Source organism: Oncorhynchus tshawytscha, linkage group LG26 (genome assembly GCF_018296145.1).
Source record: "Oncorhynchus tshawytscha isolate Ot180627B linkage group LG26, Otsh_v2.0, whole genome shotgun sequence".
Lineage (NCBI taxonomy): Eukaryota > Metazoa > Chordata > Actinopteri > Salmoniformes > Salmonidae > Oncorhynchus > Oncorhynchus tshawytscha.
In genome coordinates, this window is record NC_056454.1 from 11,623,893 (window position 1) to 11,640,281 (window position 16,389).

Consider the following 16,389-nt stretch of genomic DNA (forward strand, 5'->3'; position numbering starts at 1 on the left):
TCACCTTCGATGGAGAAGTGTGCACTTCATGGATGAATCCCGGTTTCAACTGTACCGGGCAGACGTGTGTGCGAGCAGTTTGCTTATGACAACGTTGTGAACAGAGTGCCCCATGGTGGGATTATGTTATGGGCATGCATAAACTACGGACAACGAACACAGTTGAACTTTATCAATGGCAATTTGAATGCACAGTGATACCCTGACCAGATTCTGAGGCCTGTTGTCATACCGTTAATCTGCCACCCTCACCTCATGTTTCAGCATGATCATGCACGGTCCCATGTCGCAAGGTTCTGTACACAATTCCTGGAAGCTGAAAATATCCTAGTTCTTCCATGGCCTGCATACTTACCAAACATGTCATCCATTGAGCATGTTTGATGCTCTGGATCGACATGTACGACAGCGTGTTCCAGTTTCTGCCTACATCCAGCAACTTCGCACAGCCATTGAAGAGTGGGACAACATTCCACTGGCCACAATCAACAGCCTGATAAACTCGATGCGAAGGAGATGTTGCTCTGCATGAGGCAAATTGGTGGTCACACCAGATACTGACCTGTTTTGTTATCCACGCCCTTACCGTGACCAACAGATGCATATCTGTATTCCCGGTCATGTGAAATCCATAGGTAAGGGGCTAATGAATTTATTTAAATGGACTGATTTCCTTATACTGTATGAGCAGTAACTCAGTAAAATATTTGAAATGGTTGAGTTTATACTTTGTTCAGTGTGTGTGTGTGTGTGTGTGTGTATGGTGCCATTTGGGACATGGACAATAAGTAATTGGGCGGTGCTGCAGGACTATTAATATGGCATAATTACAGACTCTCCTGAAAGAATATATAAATAAAAAAATGAAATGTCATTCATTGGCAGTGGAAGTACTGTAGTCGTGCTTGTCTATATTCTACAGTAGACAGTGCAGTTGTCCATCGCAAACCAGGTCTGTGTCCCCATTTGAGGTCAGCTGGTCGTGCTGCCTGACAGTGACCGTACGTGGGTTTTTTTCCTTCCCGACAGGCATTGTTGTTGTCATGCTCAAGGGCCATGTTCTTAATGTGAGGGGATGCTCCTCTGAAGACTAGGAATGTCCACCAACATGGAGGCAGCCATCTGACATGCCACGGGTCAATGTAGCGCCTCTCTCCCCAGCCTCCCAGTCATTTTAATGGCCTGCCCAGGGTAGAACTCATCCTCCTAAAGAATTCTATTATTACATAATTACGAGCCAGTAGGAAAATATAGGGGGAGCAGCATGCGAGGGAGGCTCCATGTGAACGCTGTGAAAGGTATGCTGCCAGAAACCTGATGGTGGTTGAAACTGCTTGCCTATTGAAAGCAGATGTGGACCACTTCTAGGCTACTCCTACACGGCTCCACCCTGACTCACCGCTCCGCTGACTCCTCTGACCAGTGTTAGAGAAGCGGCCATCTTTCTCCTGCCGCTGGTTACATTCAAATGTTACATTTTGGTTTTAATGGCGTACGCTGTTCACATAGGCTACTTCAATGAAGGCCTTTTTTCCCCGCAGAGAGCGGTCTCATCCGTCCACTGACTGTTGTTTGGAACGGTAGTTGAACACGGGTAATTATTGTCTTTTGCGTGTGTAATTCATGGCAGCCTTTTGGCAGTCTGGCTTGAAAGTGGCTGCGAAGCCAGGAAAAATGCAATGTTGATGAGATGAAGACATCAGGTTGTTTTTGAATGGTGAAACAGCAGTCAAATACTTAATTTTTCCCCCTCCAATGGAATGTTAGCTCAGGATTAAACATGAACATGTCCCTAAATGATGTTGGATTCTCACAATGTGGATAGTGGCTATTCACAGCACTGTGAGAATCAACTTATGGATCACTCAACCTGACAGAACAGGGATGTGTCTCAAATGGCGCCCTATTCCCTAAGTGCGTTTCTTTAGAACAGAGCCCCTATGGGTCCTGGTCAAAAGTAGTGCACTATGAAGGGAATAGGGTGCCATTTGGGACGTTAACCTGTTCTGACACCATCCGGACGGTAGCAATCACAACTTGGTGGGAATACATACATAGGTTCTGCTGAACTGTACGTCCAATGAGAATTAGCCAGACAATTATTCTTGAGTCTCTGAGAGGCCAGCTCCAGCTGTAATCCACTACAGGTGTCTTCCAGAATGCAAAGTTGAAAAGTAATTCTCTGTACAAGACCTTTTGAGAATTACCGGGCCAAATAAACCATAGGCCTATTTCTTGGGGAATGGAAAGGACAAGGCCTTAGTTCCAAATGGAACCCTATTTCCTATATAGTGCTCTACTTTTCACTAGGACTTTGGTCAAAGGTAAAGCATTAAATAGGACATAAGGTGTCATTTGAGAAGCAGACAAGAAAACATCCGATGCATTTATTGATTTGGAGCAGCGTCTTGTCTAAAGACACGAGGGATGGAAACGGTGGCAGTATAAATCGCTCTGCTTACATGATTAAAATAACAAACTTCAGCTTCCCTTTGATCATTTTCCTCTCTTCATTATGAGGGGATTTCGTTGTAAAGTTTGCTTTTATCCCAGAAGTATTAGCCTTGTTATGGCAAGTAGTAACGCTTGATGTGGTGATACATTGGGTGCCAGTAGCGTGACTCAAAAAGCACTAGAGACAATATTCCTCGCTTTGTTCCTCATATGTCTCTCTCCCTGTTTACTTGTCTTCTTGCATTCTTGGGTATTTCGATGCTCTTCGGGAGCTAGCCTGTATGTCCAGGATGGATCGGCAGTCAAGGCTCTCCTCGGCTGCCAGTGCATTGATCCATAGTCCTGTCGCAACCTTTGTTTTCATGCCATTTTTCCCTTGACAAACCAATATGGTACTTGTGTCCGGGTTTTGTATAAACTTGACTCGGTGTGTAAACAACCCGTTGTTTCTCCTATACTCGACATGTGAACGTGGTCATTTGGGATGTTTGAGGTCGAGAGGTTGACCACAATAAGTTTTGTGAACGAGAAGTCTCGACTCTGCTTCAAGATTTCTGTGGCACTGAACGTCAAGCAGCTGAGGTTTAAGAGGAAATGCCAGTGTCTGTTTTATTTAATAACGACTTTAAACCTAGTACTGCTATTTTTGGGCAAGCCTGAGGAGGACTGGGTACAGCAGAGGTAATATTTTATTGAAACTGAGAGGCTAGTTTGACAGACTGGAATGAGAGTGGTCGATTACAGAGAGTAGCTGGACTTTTGCAGCTTTTTTTTGTTTTACCTCCCCTAAGACTTGAGTTCCATATGGAATCAATCTATTGTCTATGAGCTGTCGAGCCATATTCATTTGTATGTTCAATCTGAAATGCGTACCAGCTGCAGTGGTCAACAATTTACATTTTTTTGCTGTTAATTTAAAGCCAGTATGTGCATGGGCTTGTATTGCTTTGCAGAGTGAGACCCATGTAATGTTCATGTTTGGGTTTACCATGGTTCTCCTCTGAAATGGTATTTTACAAAGTCCCAGGGGTTCAAGGTGAGGATGGTTGGCAATCCTACCCCCGGAAACACAGAGTGGGAGAGAAAGAGATTGCCCATCCGCTTTCCTTTTATTAGCTGTGACCTCTGCCTGTAGATTTGTGATGCTTCAAAGACTTCAGAGAAAATAAGCTGTAGTGCGATTTTTATGGAAGTCGACAAAAAGTGAAATGAATCGGAGAAAGGTGGGAAGTTCCTCCAGATAAACGGGTGATGTGAGCAGTGTTTCACAGAGCTTCTGTACCTGTTCATCCCTGCCATATCGTGTGCCCTTTCAGCACCTCTACTCCACTCTTCACGTGGTGTTATTAGTGATGGCTACTGACCTGGGACAAAAAGCATCGAGAGAATGTAAACGTCAGAGAGGACTAAGAACTTGAGTAATACAATATGCACTGGGGATAGGAAGTTGTGGAAATGTAGGTTTTGTTGGAAAACAGAAGACCGGGATAATTAAACGGACATTAATTGCTGCCACAAGTAGCATTTGTTGTATTCTGGGAAGTCGGAAACGCCGAGAGTAATCAGTAGCTTCCCAGTTGGCTTGCTGATTGTTGATATCAATGCTTATCATTTGTTTTTGTAAATATCCTATTGTTTTTACGTGTTAAGTTTTAATTAGGCTATGGGCCACAGATTCAGTCAGTTTCACACACCCAGGGAGTTCCTGTGCTCCGACTCCAATTGTATTGAGAAGATAAATGGATGTATGTGAACACATACTAGGCATGGGGATTGTCACGGAGCTGGTGTCAGTCAGTGGCCTAAAAAAAGTCATCTGCTAGTTAAAAAAGTCATTTCTTACGGAAACCGTTATGATTGTGAGTAGCACACCGTTGGGCTGTGTTTCAACCATGACCATTAACCCCTGATGCCCCATTTTTCTTCTGTTTTTGTATAGTTAAAATCCACTGAAACACATCCATCTATTCCCAGGTGAGAGGACACCCTGAGCCCCAGGTCATGTGGTCCAGGAATGGGAAAGCGGTGATAGCTGGAGATCGCTTCGCCATGGAACAAAGTAGCCGTGGAACCTTCAGCCTGGTGGTCCACGGTATCCAGGAGGAGGATGCGGGACGTTACACGTGTGAGGCAGTCAACGATGCCGGAAGTCGCCAGGTCACAGTGGAGATCACTGTAGAAGGTACAGAAGCGCCTTCAATTTGTTTCCCAAATGGCAGTCTAGGCTTCCATTTGGAAAACAACTTGACCCTCTCCGTCAGCCATCCAGATAGATAATTGAATGGTCTGTCAACAAATGTTTTGGCAGGGTCCACTGGCTTTGCTTTGTAGCTCCTTTTCAAATGTAGCATGGAAAGCAGACTTCTAAGGAACCCTGAGAAATGCACGGCCTCAAAAGCTCATGTGAAATTAAAACCAAGACTGTGTCAAGTATTTTAAACACCAGCACATTTATTCAACTCCATAAAATATAAGATGTCCTGTAATACAGGCTTTTATACTGCTTTTATACTTTGCCCAAGTGATGTTTTAACTCAATGTAATGATAGGGATAAGGTTGAGTATGGATCATCTTCAAAAGGACCACTTTGTTTTTGATTTATTGCAGATAATGTCCTTTTCTAATTCCCTGTTCAGAAGGAACTCATTAGAGCAACCCATCCAAAGCCAACAGAGGTTTTCGTCCTAAATGGCCCCCTATTCCCTATATAGTTCACTACTTTTGACCAGAGCCCCATAGGCCCTGGTCAAAAGTAGTGCAGTAAATGGGGAATAGGGGGCCATTTTGGATTTATACTGTCCTGTTAGCATAAGCGGTGTTAGCACACTTAGTTTTTTTTCTATTCCTTGGTGTAGACATGCCAGCTGTGCCTTTCCATTTCCGATAGTTACACTGTGGATACTTAGGTAACATTATGCATGATAGAGGGGGGCCGGCACCTACTGCTTTCCGGGGAGAAGTGGAGGATGTCCGAGTGTTTCCATACATTTTGTTCAGCTTTCCAAGATCATAAACAGCTATTTAGGCACCTCAGGCTCACTAAACATTAACACATGGAGCACGCCCTTTCTAACAAGTAGCAGAACAAACACATCTTACAAAGCATTGGACTGAGATATGAAGCATTCTGCAACACTGCCCATTCATTTACGTGCTGCTGGAATTGCACCAGCGATATATTCTATGGCTGTCTCCAATGGCACCCTATTCCCTATATAGTTCACTACTTTGGACCAGGTCTCTGGGCACTACGTAGGGAATAGGGCGCCATTTGAGACGCATACTTTTAGTTTTTTTTATTCATTATCTGAGGCATGTTTTCTCTCAGGGAACACGGGGAAGAAATACAGCCTCCCTTCCTCCAGTAGAACAGGGTAAGATATCTTTGGTTGTGTCCCAAATGGCACCCTATTCCCTACAAAGTGCAGTACTTTTGACCAAAGCCTTATGGGCCCTGGTCAATAGTAGGTCACTATATAGGGAATACGGTGCCATTTGGGACACATTTTTCTTTGCACATGGTGGTATGATTTCTCTTTTTTAAATCAACCTTCCTATCCTGTTCCATCTGTAACACCAGAATATTTGTTGCATGAGATGTTTAATCTTGTATTTTTTAAATTTAGAATAATGCAGATATGTTTTATGTTGGTGTTAAAAATATAGCCAGTCAGTCATATTGCTATATTAAGTCATTATTAAAATGTAATTTGTTTGTTCAAGTGATGTTATTGAGCAGACATCTTTGGACGATAAGGTAGTGAGTCATTTTGTTTTCTCTCTGACTCCAGCGGGCGGTTTGGAGTTCCAGCGGTGGAGAGCAGGCCCAGTATTTGGGGGGAGAGCCCCCCCAAGTTTGTGACAAAACCCTCACGTATTTTTGTCAGAATGGGACAGACTGGCAAATTCTCGGCCAAAATCACAGGACGTCCACAGCCCTTGGTTACCTGGCTCAAAGTGAGTTTGGCAACTTCTGTAACTTTCCCCAAGTTTTCCAGAAATCTCAGTTGTAATGTTCTTGGAATTAGGAGGGAATATAAGTATGAAATCTGACCAAGATTTTTAGAAACCTGAGAATTTAGGGAAAGTTACTGGAATTTTGCAACTCTAGATGGTATAGAGAAGACATTCTGTCTTTCAAAGATAGAGGATGATGAATCTTCATCTCTGAATTTCTGACTTCACTCTCTTCCTCTCTCCCCCTTTCTTTCTTCCACTTTCTCTGTGATGGATGGCTGTCGCAGGGAGATGAGGAGCTCCATGCTTCTCCCCACTTCAACATGTTTGAGAAGTCCGGAATCCACTTCCTGGAGATCCGAGATGTGTGTGTAGACGATGCAGGAATGTACACCTGCTCTGTGGCCAACAGTGCTGGGAAGGCCACGGCTACAGCGGAGTTGATCGTTCAGGGTAGGACACTGCAACCAATCACACAGCCTGTTATTCAGCCATCAGCCGTCAACACACAGACAGTGTCCCGAATGGCACCCTATTCCCTTTGCAGTGCACTTATTTTGACTTGGGCCCACTAAATAGGGAATAGGGTACCGTTTAACGTCACAGTAAATCATCAGCAGCGCCAGTTCTGAATACTGAGTTATATTTCGGAAATGTTGATTCGTATTTGAGAGGGGAAATTCAGTGTGTATCCATTCCTTTTTAGGTTCAGGCAGTGACTCGGGCATGTGAGTATGTATCTCATAAAATTCCCTGCATAGTGGTATTACTGTGTGACTACATGAGTAAGCATTTTTGTGAGTTGGCTGAATTTCTAGAAAATATTTCCACAATTTCTTCACAGTGAGGTGTTCAATCTTTTGACAATGTCATATGTTACTACTTCTACAGCCTAAGTCCCTCGGCTCTGGTAGCACCTGTCCCAAAGACAACTGACTCACGTGAAGTCAAGCCCACAAGTAATGGCCTGCTCGCAGACCAACGATCCCCTGCCAAAACAGGAGACGGGACTGAGACCAGGCTCACCACTCTCACCAGGGAGACCAAAGACAGCACAGAGATCAAAACTCCAGCATGGAAGACCAGCGTAGCATCTCCCAAGACCACCGTCGTGACTTCTCACAAGCCTCCTGCAGACCTGCCAGACAAAGCCCCTAGAAAGCCTGGTGTCTCTCCCCCCAAGACTGCCAGCTCCACAACCCTGCAGCACCATCTGGGAGGCCAGGGCGCTGCAAGGACCAGCCCTCACCCCCAAAGCAGAGCCCCTGAGAGGGATACAAGAGATCAGTTGAAACCCCCCCCAAAGGGAGTCCCAGAGCCGTCTCCAGAGCCCACCAGAGAGACCAGAAGGCAGACCAGAGAGAGCCGGTCAGAGAGGGCAGCAGTGACTGCAGGAGCTCAACCCAAATTTGACTCTGTACCTCAGAGCCAGGATGCTACGGAGGGGACCCCAGTCACATTCAAATGCCAAGGTGATTCAAAACATTTCGCGATTCCATGTTTTCAGAAGTTAAAAAATAAATACATCTATATTTAATCTGAGAAAATAGTACATGACCTTCCCAACACATTCACAACTTTTAGATGTTTTTGACATTTTAATAGGCCATTTGGACAATGTTCACTACTAGCTACTTCATTGTTGCATGTTTATCCCATTAGATTGACTGTTGATGTGCTCTTCCAGTCTCAGGTTCTCCTGTGTCTGGCCTGAGCTGGGTTAAAGATGGCCTCCCTTTGAGACCCAGAGCAGGGCTGACCTTCCAGCAAGATGGCAACACACACATCGTCACTGTGACCAACGTCCAGAAGAGGGACAGTGGAACTTATGGTTGCACCATGACCACCAACACTGGGAAGGTTTCTTCTACTTGGATCCTCGGTGTTAAGAGTAAGTACTTAGGATGCATCCCAAATTGCACCCTATTCCCTATATAGTGCACTACTTTTGACCAGAGCCCTATGGGTCCTGGTCAAAAGTAAGGCACTATATAGGGAATAGGTTGCCGCCTGGGATGTAGTTTTACTGTAAATAAGTACATTTAGCTTTAATAGGGTGAACTAAGGCCCGTGTTGTGTAGGCTCATTACATTACTCCTTTTCAGTGAACAGGTCTATGTTTGTAAAAGTGTAATAGTTTTGAGCAGTTTCTGGTCTCCTGCTCTGCTTTTGGGTAAAAAAAAACACATCTAATTCCTTTCCCCTGGCTGTCTCAATCAAAACATGGTAATGATGAAGTCAGGATAAGTGAGCACATTGAGGTTAAGTCCATTCCTCAGCTACAATGCTGAGTTGATCTCAAACGAGACTGTTGCGTTTGTAAACGAGACTGTTGCATGTCCTTATAACCCCCCAAAAAGTTGCTTGTTTATTTAATGATAATCAAAGTGAAACTATTTTAGTGGAGGATTTGGAGAGGTTTTGATATCTTGTCTAGTTGTTTTTGTTTGGACTTGACAGACTGGCACCAGTCAACCAGTGATTCAATTTGCAGCAAAAGGGGAGCGTCTGGCATTTTATATTGTGTTTATTTTCTCTAATTCAGAACAGTGCCAAACACTATGCAGATTCAGTTTGCTTGAGACGAGCAGTATATATTTGTTGGGAGTGAGCATCCTTTAGGAATGACTAACAGTTGTCTACCTATGCCATCTATTGGAAAGAAGGAAAATTGCATCTTGTCAGATACCCAGTATGCGTCCCGATTTTCCCAAAGTGTGGCACACTGGCACACTCCCCGTCATCGATATAAAAGCTTTGGTTTGGTGTCAGCTTTGGTTGGAGGGCACTTCCAGCATTGTTAAATCTGAGATGGGAGTGTGCAAGTACACACTTTGGGAAAAGGGTGCAGAATCACGATGGACCTCCCCCCACTTTGCTAATACCACATTTGTCACTCTTAGACTGACCATTACCACACATTCCATTTGAAATGTACTGCAAGGCTCCAATACAGCATACTGTAAATGTTAATACACCATCTGTGTACTCCCTCCCCTGCAGACCCACGGCAGGAGGGCAAGCCCCCAGCATTCAGCACAGTCCTGAAGGGATGTTCAGTGAGTGAGGGCCAGGACTTCCTTCTGCAGTGCTCAGTGGATGGAAAGCCTCGACCTGACCTCTCCTGGCTCCTAAACGGTGAGAGAGCCTATCATCTCCCCCTGCAGTAAGAAGGGTTGCAAAAGTTTTCCAAAAATCATGGTTGAAGGATTCTGGAATACTTCCTGATTCTGGGGAATCTTCCAACCAGGATTTCTGGAAACCCCAGGAGTTCTGGGAAAGTTGAGGGAATTTTGTAACCCTTTCAGTACCAGTCATCACGTCCAGTTATGCCGCTTTACCCACTAGAGGGGGGTGACTTCCTGTTTTCAAGGCTTTGCACCCACAGGACTGACCAACTAAAATCAGGTCCATTTCTATGAAAAGTGAAGGATGATATGAGAAGGGGGAGGAATACAAATTTCTCTGTACTCAGAACCCTCTTGAACAGATCAGCTAGACAGGGGGTGTGAGTTATTGTGTGTGTGTCCCAAATGGTGCTCTATTTCCTATATAGTGCGCTACTTTTGACCAGAGCCCTATGGGATGCCATTTGGGAGGCATTATAGGAGTTCTGCTACTGCTTTCCCTCTCAGCCTGAGGGCGGCCAATCAGAGGACCACCATTTCACAAGTCTGGCTGCTCTGCTGCTGAAGGCTCATGTGTCTGTACCACGTCCAGATCACACACCGAGTGTTTATTTTTCATCTTTAACTGCTCCACATATTGAACGTCAGGGGAAACCCCCTTGAATGTTGTGTTTTACAAGGTTACAATAAAAAATGTAAGCATTGGCGTTGACAATTGATCTAGTAGAATTTCAACTCAACACAAGTGAAACCAGGTTATTATAGTTTTGTGATTTTTCTATTTGTTTTTATTTCTGTTTCTGTTTTCAGACTTCATCTACTCTTTTTTTTATTTAGTTTGAGTATTCTAAAATGTTTATTGTTTTTAATTGAGTTTCAATTTTAATGTTAGGGACAGAAACTCGCATGTGTGGGAGGCTAGGATCCATAGTGTTTTTTGGGGGATGTCACTTGTCACTGGGGGGGAGTAATCCATTCAGATTGATTTATGAATTATAATTTAAATGTAACTTAGATTTAAAATGAGAATTGTCTGCCGCGCAGTTCAAAGCTATGGCCAGCTCTGGTCATGGTTCTTCTTTTGCCTGTTGTGTAACAGCTTGATAGCCTTGACTATGTTCGCCCTGTTGTCAGTTAGGACGAGAAGGATCTTCTCCTCTGGTATGTCCAATGTGCAGTCAATTACCTCTCCGATGTGCGGATGCTAAATCCGATGGAGGTTGAGCAATGCATGCTGTGCCTTGTTGAAGGAGGGGTGACAGAAGCTGGCTGAAATGCTCATAAATGAAGCAATCAGTCCTTTCATGCTCCGTTCGTCTACGCCCAGGGTTATTTTTCATGCCTCATTCAGAATGTCATAACTTTCTGGGTTGCTGTATCAATTTGCAAAGCAATCAACCCATTCACTCTAGCACCGGCAGGAGTTTTGAATAAAATACAATTCTATTTGTCACATGCTTCATAAACACTGCTGTAGACTAGCAGGGAAATGCTTACTTAAGGGCCCTTCCCAACATTGCAGAGAGAAAGAAAATAGAAAAAGAATAGAAAAGTAACCTGTCATTTTTAAATTTGCAATGAGTAACTACAGGATACCAGTACCGAAGGGGTCCAAGCCTTCGGTCAGATGCCAAGCAGTTGCTATACCAAGACCTGCAACATTTTAGAATTCTGGATCTGGACCCGCTCGGGTCCCAGACCGGGTCTTGGGTATTCGGGTACAGGTGGATCCTTGAAGACCTCTAATCTGTGGATCTGCTTGGGCGCTATATACGAATTGGAGTGGGTCCAGGGTGTCTGGGATGATGGTGTTGATGTGAGCCATGACCAGCCTTTCAAAACATATTATGGCTACAGATGTGAGTGCTACACGGCGATAGTCTTTTAGACAAGTTACCTTGGTGTTCTTGGGAACAGGGGATATGGGGGTTTGCTTGAAACATGTAGGTATTACAGACTGGGTCAGGTAGAGGTTGAAAATGTCAGTGAAGACACTTGCCAGCTGGTCAGCGCATGATCTGAGTACGTGTCCTGGTAATCCGTCTGGCCCTGCGGCCTTGTGAATGTTAACCTGTTTTTAAGGTCTTACTCACATTGGCTATGGAGAGCATGATCACACAGTTGTCTGGAACAGCTGGTGGTCTCATGCATGGTTCAGTGTTGCTTGCCTCGGAAGCGTGCATAGAATGCATTTAGCTTGTCTGGTACTGTAAGTTTGCATCACTGGTCAGCTCGTACCTGGGTTTCCCTTAGTTATTTGTGATAGTTTCCAGGCCCTGCCAGATCCGACAAGCGTCTGAGCCAGCATAGTAGGATTCGATCTTAGTCCTGTTATTACGCTTTGCCTGTTTGATGGCTTGTCGGAGGTCATAGTGGGATTTCATATAAGCGTCCGGGATTAGTGTCCCGCTCCTTGAAAGTGGCAGTTCTAACCTTTTAGCTCAGTGCTGGTGTTTCCTGTAATCAATATCACCAAGCCGGTGACTGATGTGGTGAACACCTCAATGCCATCGGATGAATCCCAGAACATATGCGCATCTGTGCTAGCAAAACAGCTTAGCTTCCGCTTCATCAGACCTTCCGTAGTTGAGCGTGTCACTGGTACTTCCTGTTTGGAATCAGGATAAGATACACTGAACATAAATATTAACACATGTAAAGTGTTGGTCTCATGTTTCATGATATGTACAAAAAGCTTATTTCTCTAGCATTATTGGTGTTAGGGAGCACTTCTCCTTTGCCAAGATAATCCATCCACCTGACAGGTATAGCATATCAAGAAACTAATTGAACAGCATGATCATTACACAGGTGCATCTTGTGCTGGGGACAATAAAAGGCTACTCTAAAATGTGCAGTTTTGTCACAACACAATGCCACATGTCTCAAGTTCTGAGGGAATGTGCAATTGGCATGCTGACTGCAAGAATGTCCTCTAGAGCTGTTTCCAGAGAATGTCATGTTCATGTCTCTACCATAAGCTGTACTCAATTTCATTTTAGAGAATTTGGCAGTGTCCAATCAGCCTCATAACCGTAGACCATGTCTATTGCTTTGTGACGGGGCGAGCGTTTGCTGATGTCCATGTTGTGAACAGAGTGCCCCATGGTGGCAGTGGGGATGTGGGCAGGCATAAGCTACGGACAACGAACACAATTGAATTTTATCGATGACTATTTGAATGCACAGAGATACCATGATGAGATCTTGAGGCCCATTGTTGTGCCATGATTCAGCTTGATAATGAACGGCCCCATTTTGCAAGGACCTGAACACAATTCCTGGAAGCTGAAAATGTCCCAGTTCTTCCATGGCTTTAATACTCACCAGACATGTCACCCATTGAGCATGTTTGTGATGCTCTGGATTGACGTGTACAAGAGTGCGTTCCATTTCCGCAATATCCAGAAACTTCACACAGCCATTGAAGAGTGGGACAGCATTCCACTGGCCACAATCAACAGCCTGATCAACTCTATGCAAAGGAAATGTGTCGCTCTGCATGAGGCAAATGATGGTCATACCATAACTGACTGGTTGTGTGATCCACGCTCATACTTTTTAAAATATTTTTTTGAAGGTATATGTGACCAACAGATGCATATCTGTATTCCCAGTCATGTGAAATCCATAGATTAGGGCCTAATGAATGGATTTTAATTGACTGATTTTCCTTTGACTGATTTCCTTACATACTGTAACTCAGTATAAGTACTGTAACTCAGTAACTCACTACATTTTTGTTCAGTAGAGTTTGTTTTTCTTAATTTTATTTCAGTTTCAGAATTTTTTTTTCCAATTACGTTTTTTATTTTAGTTTTTGTTTACTTTTATAACCTTGCCGTTACAACCCTATTTTCTGTATTATTGTAGCTGGGTTATTTTTATCCTTTCTGTATTTATTTATTTACCTTTTTTATTTAACTAGGCAAGTCAGTTAAGAACAAATTCTTATTTTCAATGACGGCCTAGGAACAGTGGGTTAACAGGGGCAGAACGACAGATTTGTACCTTGTCAGCTCAGGGATTTGAACTTTGAACGCTCTAACCACTAGGCTACCCTGCCGCCCCAATGATGCATGAATTATAATCATATTCTTATCATATAACTTGACTCTCAAGGATTCAGTTCTCAACTCTAACTTTCATTACCAGTCAAAAGTTTGGCTGCTGAAATTGTTTGTAAACTGATAGGGGTGAGTCTAGGCCAGTGTAATTGTTTGTTTTGTTGTGCTTCGGGGGCCAAATGTGTTGAATTATCCTCTTCAGAAAACATCTTCTTTAAGCACTAATTGAATTGACTTGTTTTAGAGAAGTATCATTGTCTCAGTCCCAAATGGCACCCTAATCCCTTCATAGTATAGTACTTTTGACCAGACCCCTATATACCCTGGCCAGAAGTATTGCAGTATATAGGGTTTCATTAGGGATGTACTCATAGTTTCCAAAGGTCTGCTTCTCTTAGTGCTCCAGGTTTGAGCTGTATGTGCAGGAGCTGTTGATGTTAGCCTCTTAAAGACGGATAGACAATTAATGGCATCATAGTCAACTCAGGGAAGAGAAATAGTCCTGTTCCCAGCAACTGTGTAGGGATCCCAGTACCAATCCATTCACAGCCCCTCTGTTCTCTTCTGTTCCTACCGCTGGAAAATACACCCACAGCCATTAAACAAATATGAAGCCGAGGAACCATATAAAGGAAAAGCATGCATCCCTCCTTCCTGAAACCCTGCTGAAGTATTACACCCAGACAGACTTGGCAAGTGTTTGTGCTCCCTAAGCAGACATCTGAGATTCTCTCTTTCCGAGACTCGGACTTGCGCAGGCCGATTCTGAAATACCTGCCAACAGGCTCCCCTGGATTTCAAAGTGAATGCCTTTCTTGGGATCGGGTTGTCCAGCACTGGGCGCGGGAGTCATTTATAATTGTTGGTGGCAGAGCATCACAACTCATCCAGGTTAAATTCAACACCGAGCTAGCTAGCTTCCCGACTGTGAAATGTAGGCCTGCGAGGGAAGATTAATACATAGTGCCTTCAGAAAGTATTCATACCCCTTGACTTATCCCACTTTTTCTTGTTAAAGCCTAAATAAAAAAACGATTAAATATTTTTATATAGATTTTCAAGCTGATTTTAAGTCCACTTTAACTAGGCCACTCAGGAACACTCAATGTCGTCTTGGTAAACAACTCCAGTGTATATTTGGACTTGTTTTAGTTTGTCTAGCTGAAAGGTGAATTTGTCTCCCAGTGTCTGGTGAAAAGCAGACTGACCAGGTTTTCCTCTAGGATTTTGCCATTCCATTTATTTTTTTTATCCTGAAAAACTCCCCTGTCCTTAAGGATTACATGCATACCCATAACATGGTGTAGCCTCCACTATGCTTGAAAATATGGAGAGTGCTACTCAATAAAGTTGTTGATATGATTTTCCCCAATTTGTAAAAGTTAATTGCTTTTCCAAATGTTTTGCAGTATTACTTTAGTGCCTTGTTGAAAACAGGATTCTTTTCACTCTGTCATTTACGTTAGTATTGTGGAGTAACCACAATGTTGTATCTCCTATCACAGCCATTAAACTCTGTTTTAAAGTCATCATTGGCCTCATGGTGAAATCCATAAGACCGTTGCCAGAGAGGAAGGAAATCGGATCTTTGTATTGACTGGATTTATTGATACCTCATCCAAAGTGTAATTAGTAACTTTTTGAACATGACTGTCTGCTTTCTGTATTTTTACCCATCTACCAATATGTGCCCTTCTTTATGAGGCATTGGAAAACCTCCTTGGTCTTAGTGGTTGAATCTGTATTTGAAATTCACTGCTTGACTGAGGGACCTTACAGATAATTGTATGTGTGGGGTACAGAGAGGAGGCACTCATGCAAAAATCACATTAAACACATTGGTATTGATTATTATGTTTTGTGACTTGTGAAACACATTTTTGCCCTTATTTAGGCTTACCATTACAAAGGGGTTGAATTCTTATGGACTCAAGGCGTTTCAGCTTTTCATTTTGTAAGTTTATTTGTAAAAAATTCTAAAAACATCATTCTACTTTGACATTATGGGGTATTGTGTGTGTGTGTGTGTAGGCCAGTGACACAATCTCAATTTAATCTATTTTAAATTCAGGCTATATCACAACGTGGAAAAGGTCAAGGGGTGTGAATAAAGAAGGATCTTTTGCCGTTGTATCAGCATGTACCTCTGTGGGGTGTTGTCTTTTTATGCCTCTGCATATTTATTCGTTTTTATGAGCTATTTTACAGCAAGCATACGTTTGTTTAACATGAATGAACGTCAACGGGACATTAAGAACTGTAAAATACTATGCTTTATCGAAGTAATGGCTGAACAAAGACATGCATTGGCAGGACAGAACAGCATCTGGTAAGATCCGTAGGGGTGGGGTTTGTCTGTGCACCAGTCTTTGTTCACAATCTCTAATATTAAGCAAGTCTCAAGGTTCTGCTCGCCGGAGTTAAACCTCATGATGAGCTGTAGACCGTACTATTTACCAAGAGTTTATCTATTTTTCTGTAGCTGCTTAATTACCATCACAAACCGATGCTGGCACTAAGACCGCACTCAGCGAGCTGTATAGGGCCATAAGCAAACAAGAAAATGCTCATCCAGATGCGGTGCTCCTAGTGGCTGCTGAATTTAATGCAGGAAAACTGAAATCCGTTTTACCTAATTTCTACCAGCGTGTAACCTGTGCAACTAGAGGGGGGAAAAAACACACTAGATCGTCTTTACTCCACACACGAACAAAGCTTTCCCTCGCCCTACATTTGTCAAATCTGACCATAACGCCATCTTCCTGATTCCTGCTTATGAGCA

General features: G+C 43.3%; 1 protein-coding gene across 1 annotated transcript in view; it reads left to right on the top strand.

The window, feature by feature from the left end:
• Nucleotides 1–16,389, top strand: part of LOC112225163 (myosin light chain kinase, smooth muscle) — an 85,131-nt gene that overhangs the window by 28,274 nt on the left and 40,468 nt on the right. Inside the window, exons 4-11 of the mRNA XM_024388843.2 lie at nt 4,429–4,636; nt 5,784–5,829; nt 6,247–6,412; nt 6,700–6,865; nt 7,119–7,140; nt 7,304–7,884; nt 8,100–8,303; nt 9,416–9,550. Coding sequence (XP_024244611.1) covers nt 4,429–4,636; nt 5,784–5,829; nt 6,247–6,412; nt 6,700–6,865; nt 7,119–7,140; nt 7,304–7,884; nt 8,100–8,303; nt 9,416–9,550 — 1,528 coding nt within the window. The remainder of the gene's footprint in view (nt 1–4,428; nt 4,637–5,783; nt 5,830–6,246; nt 6,413–6,699; nt 6,866–7,118; nt 7,141–7,303; nt 7,885–8,099; nt 8,304–9,415; nt 9,551–16,389) is intronic.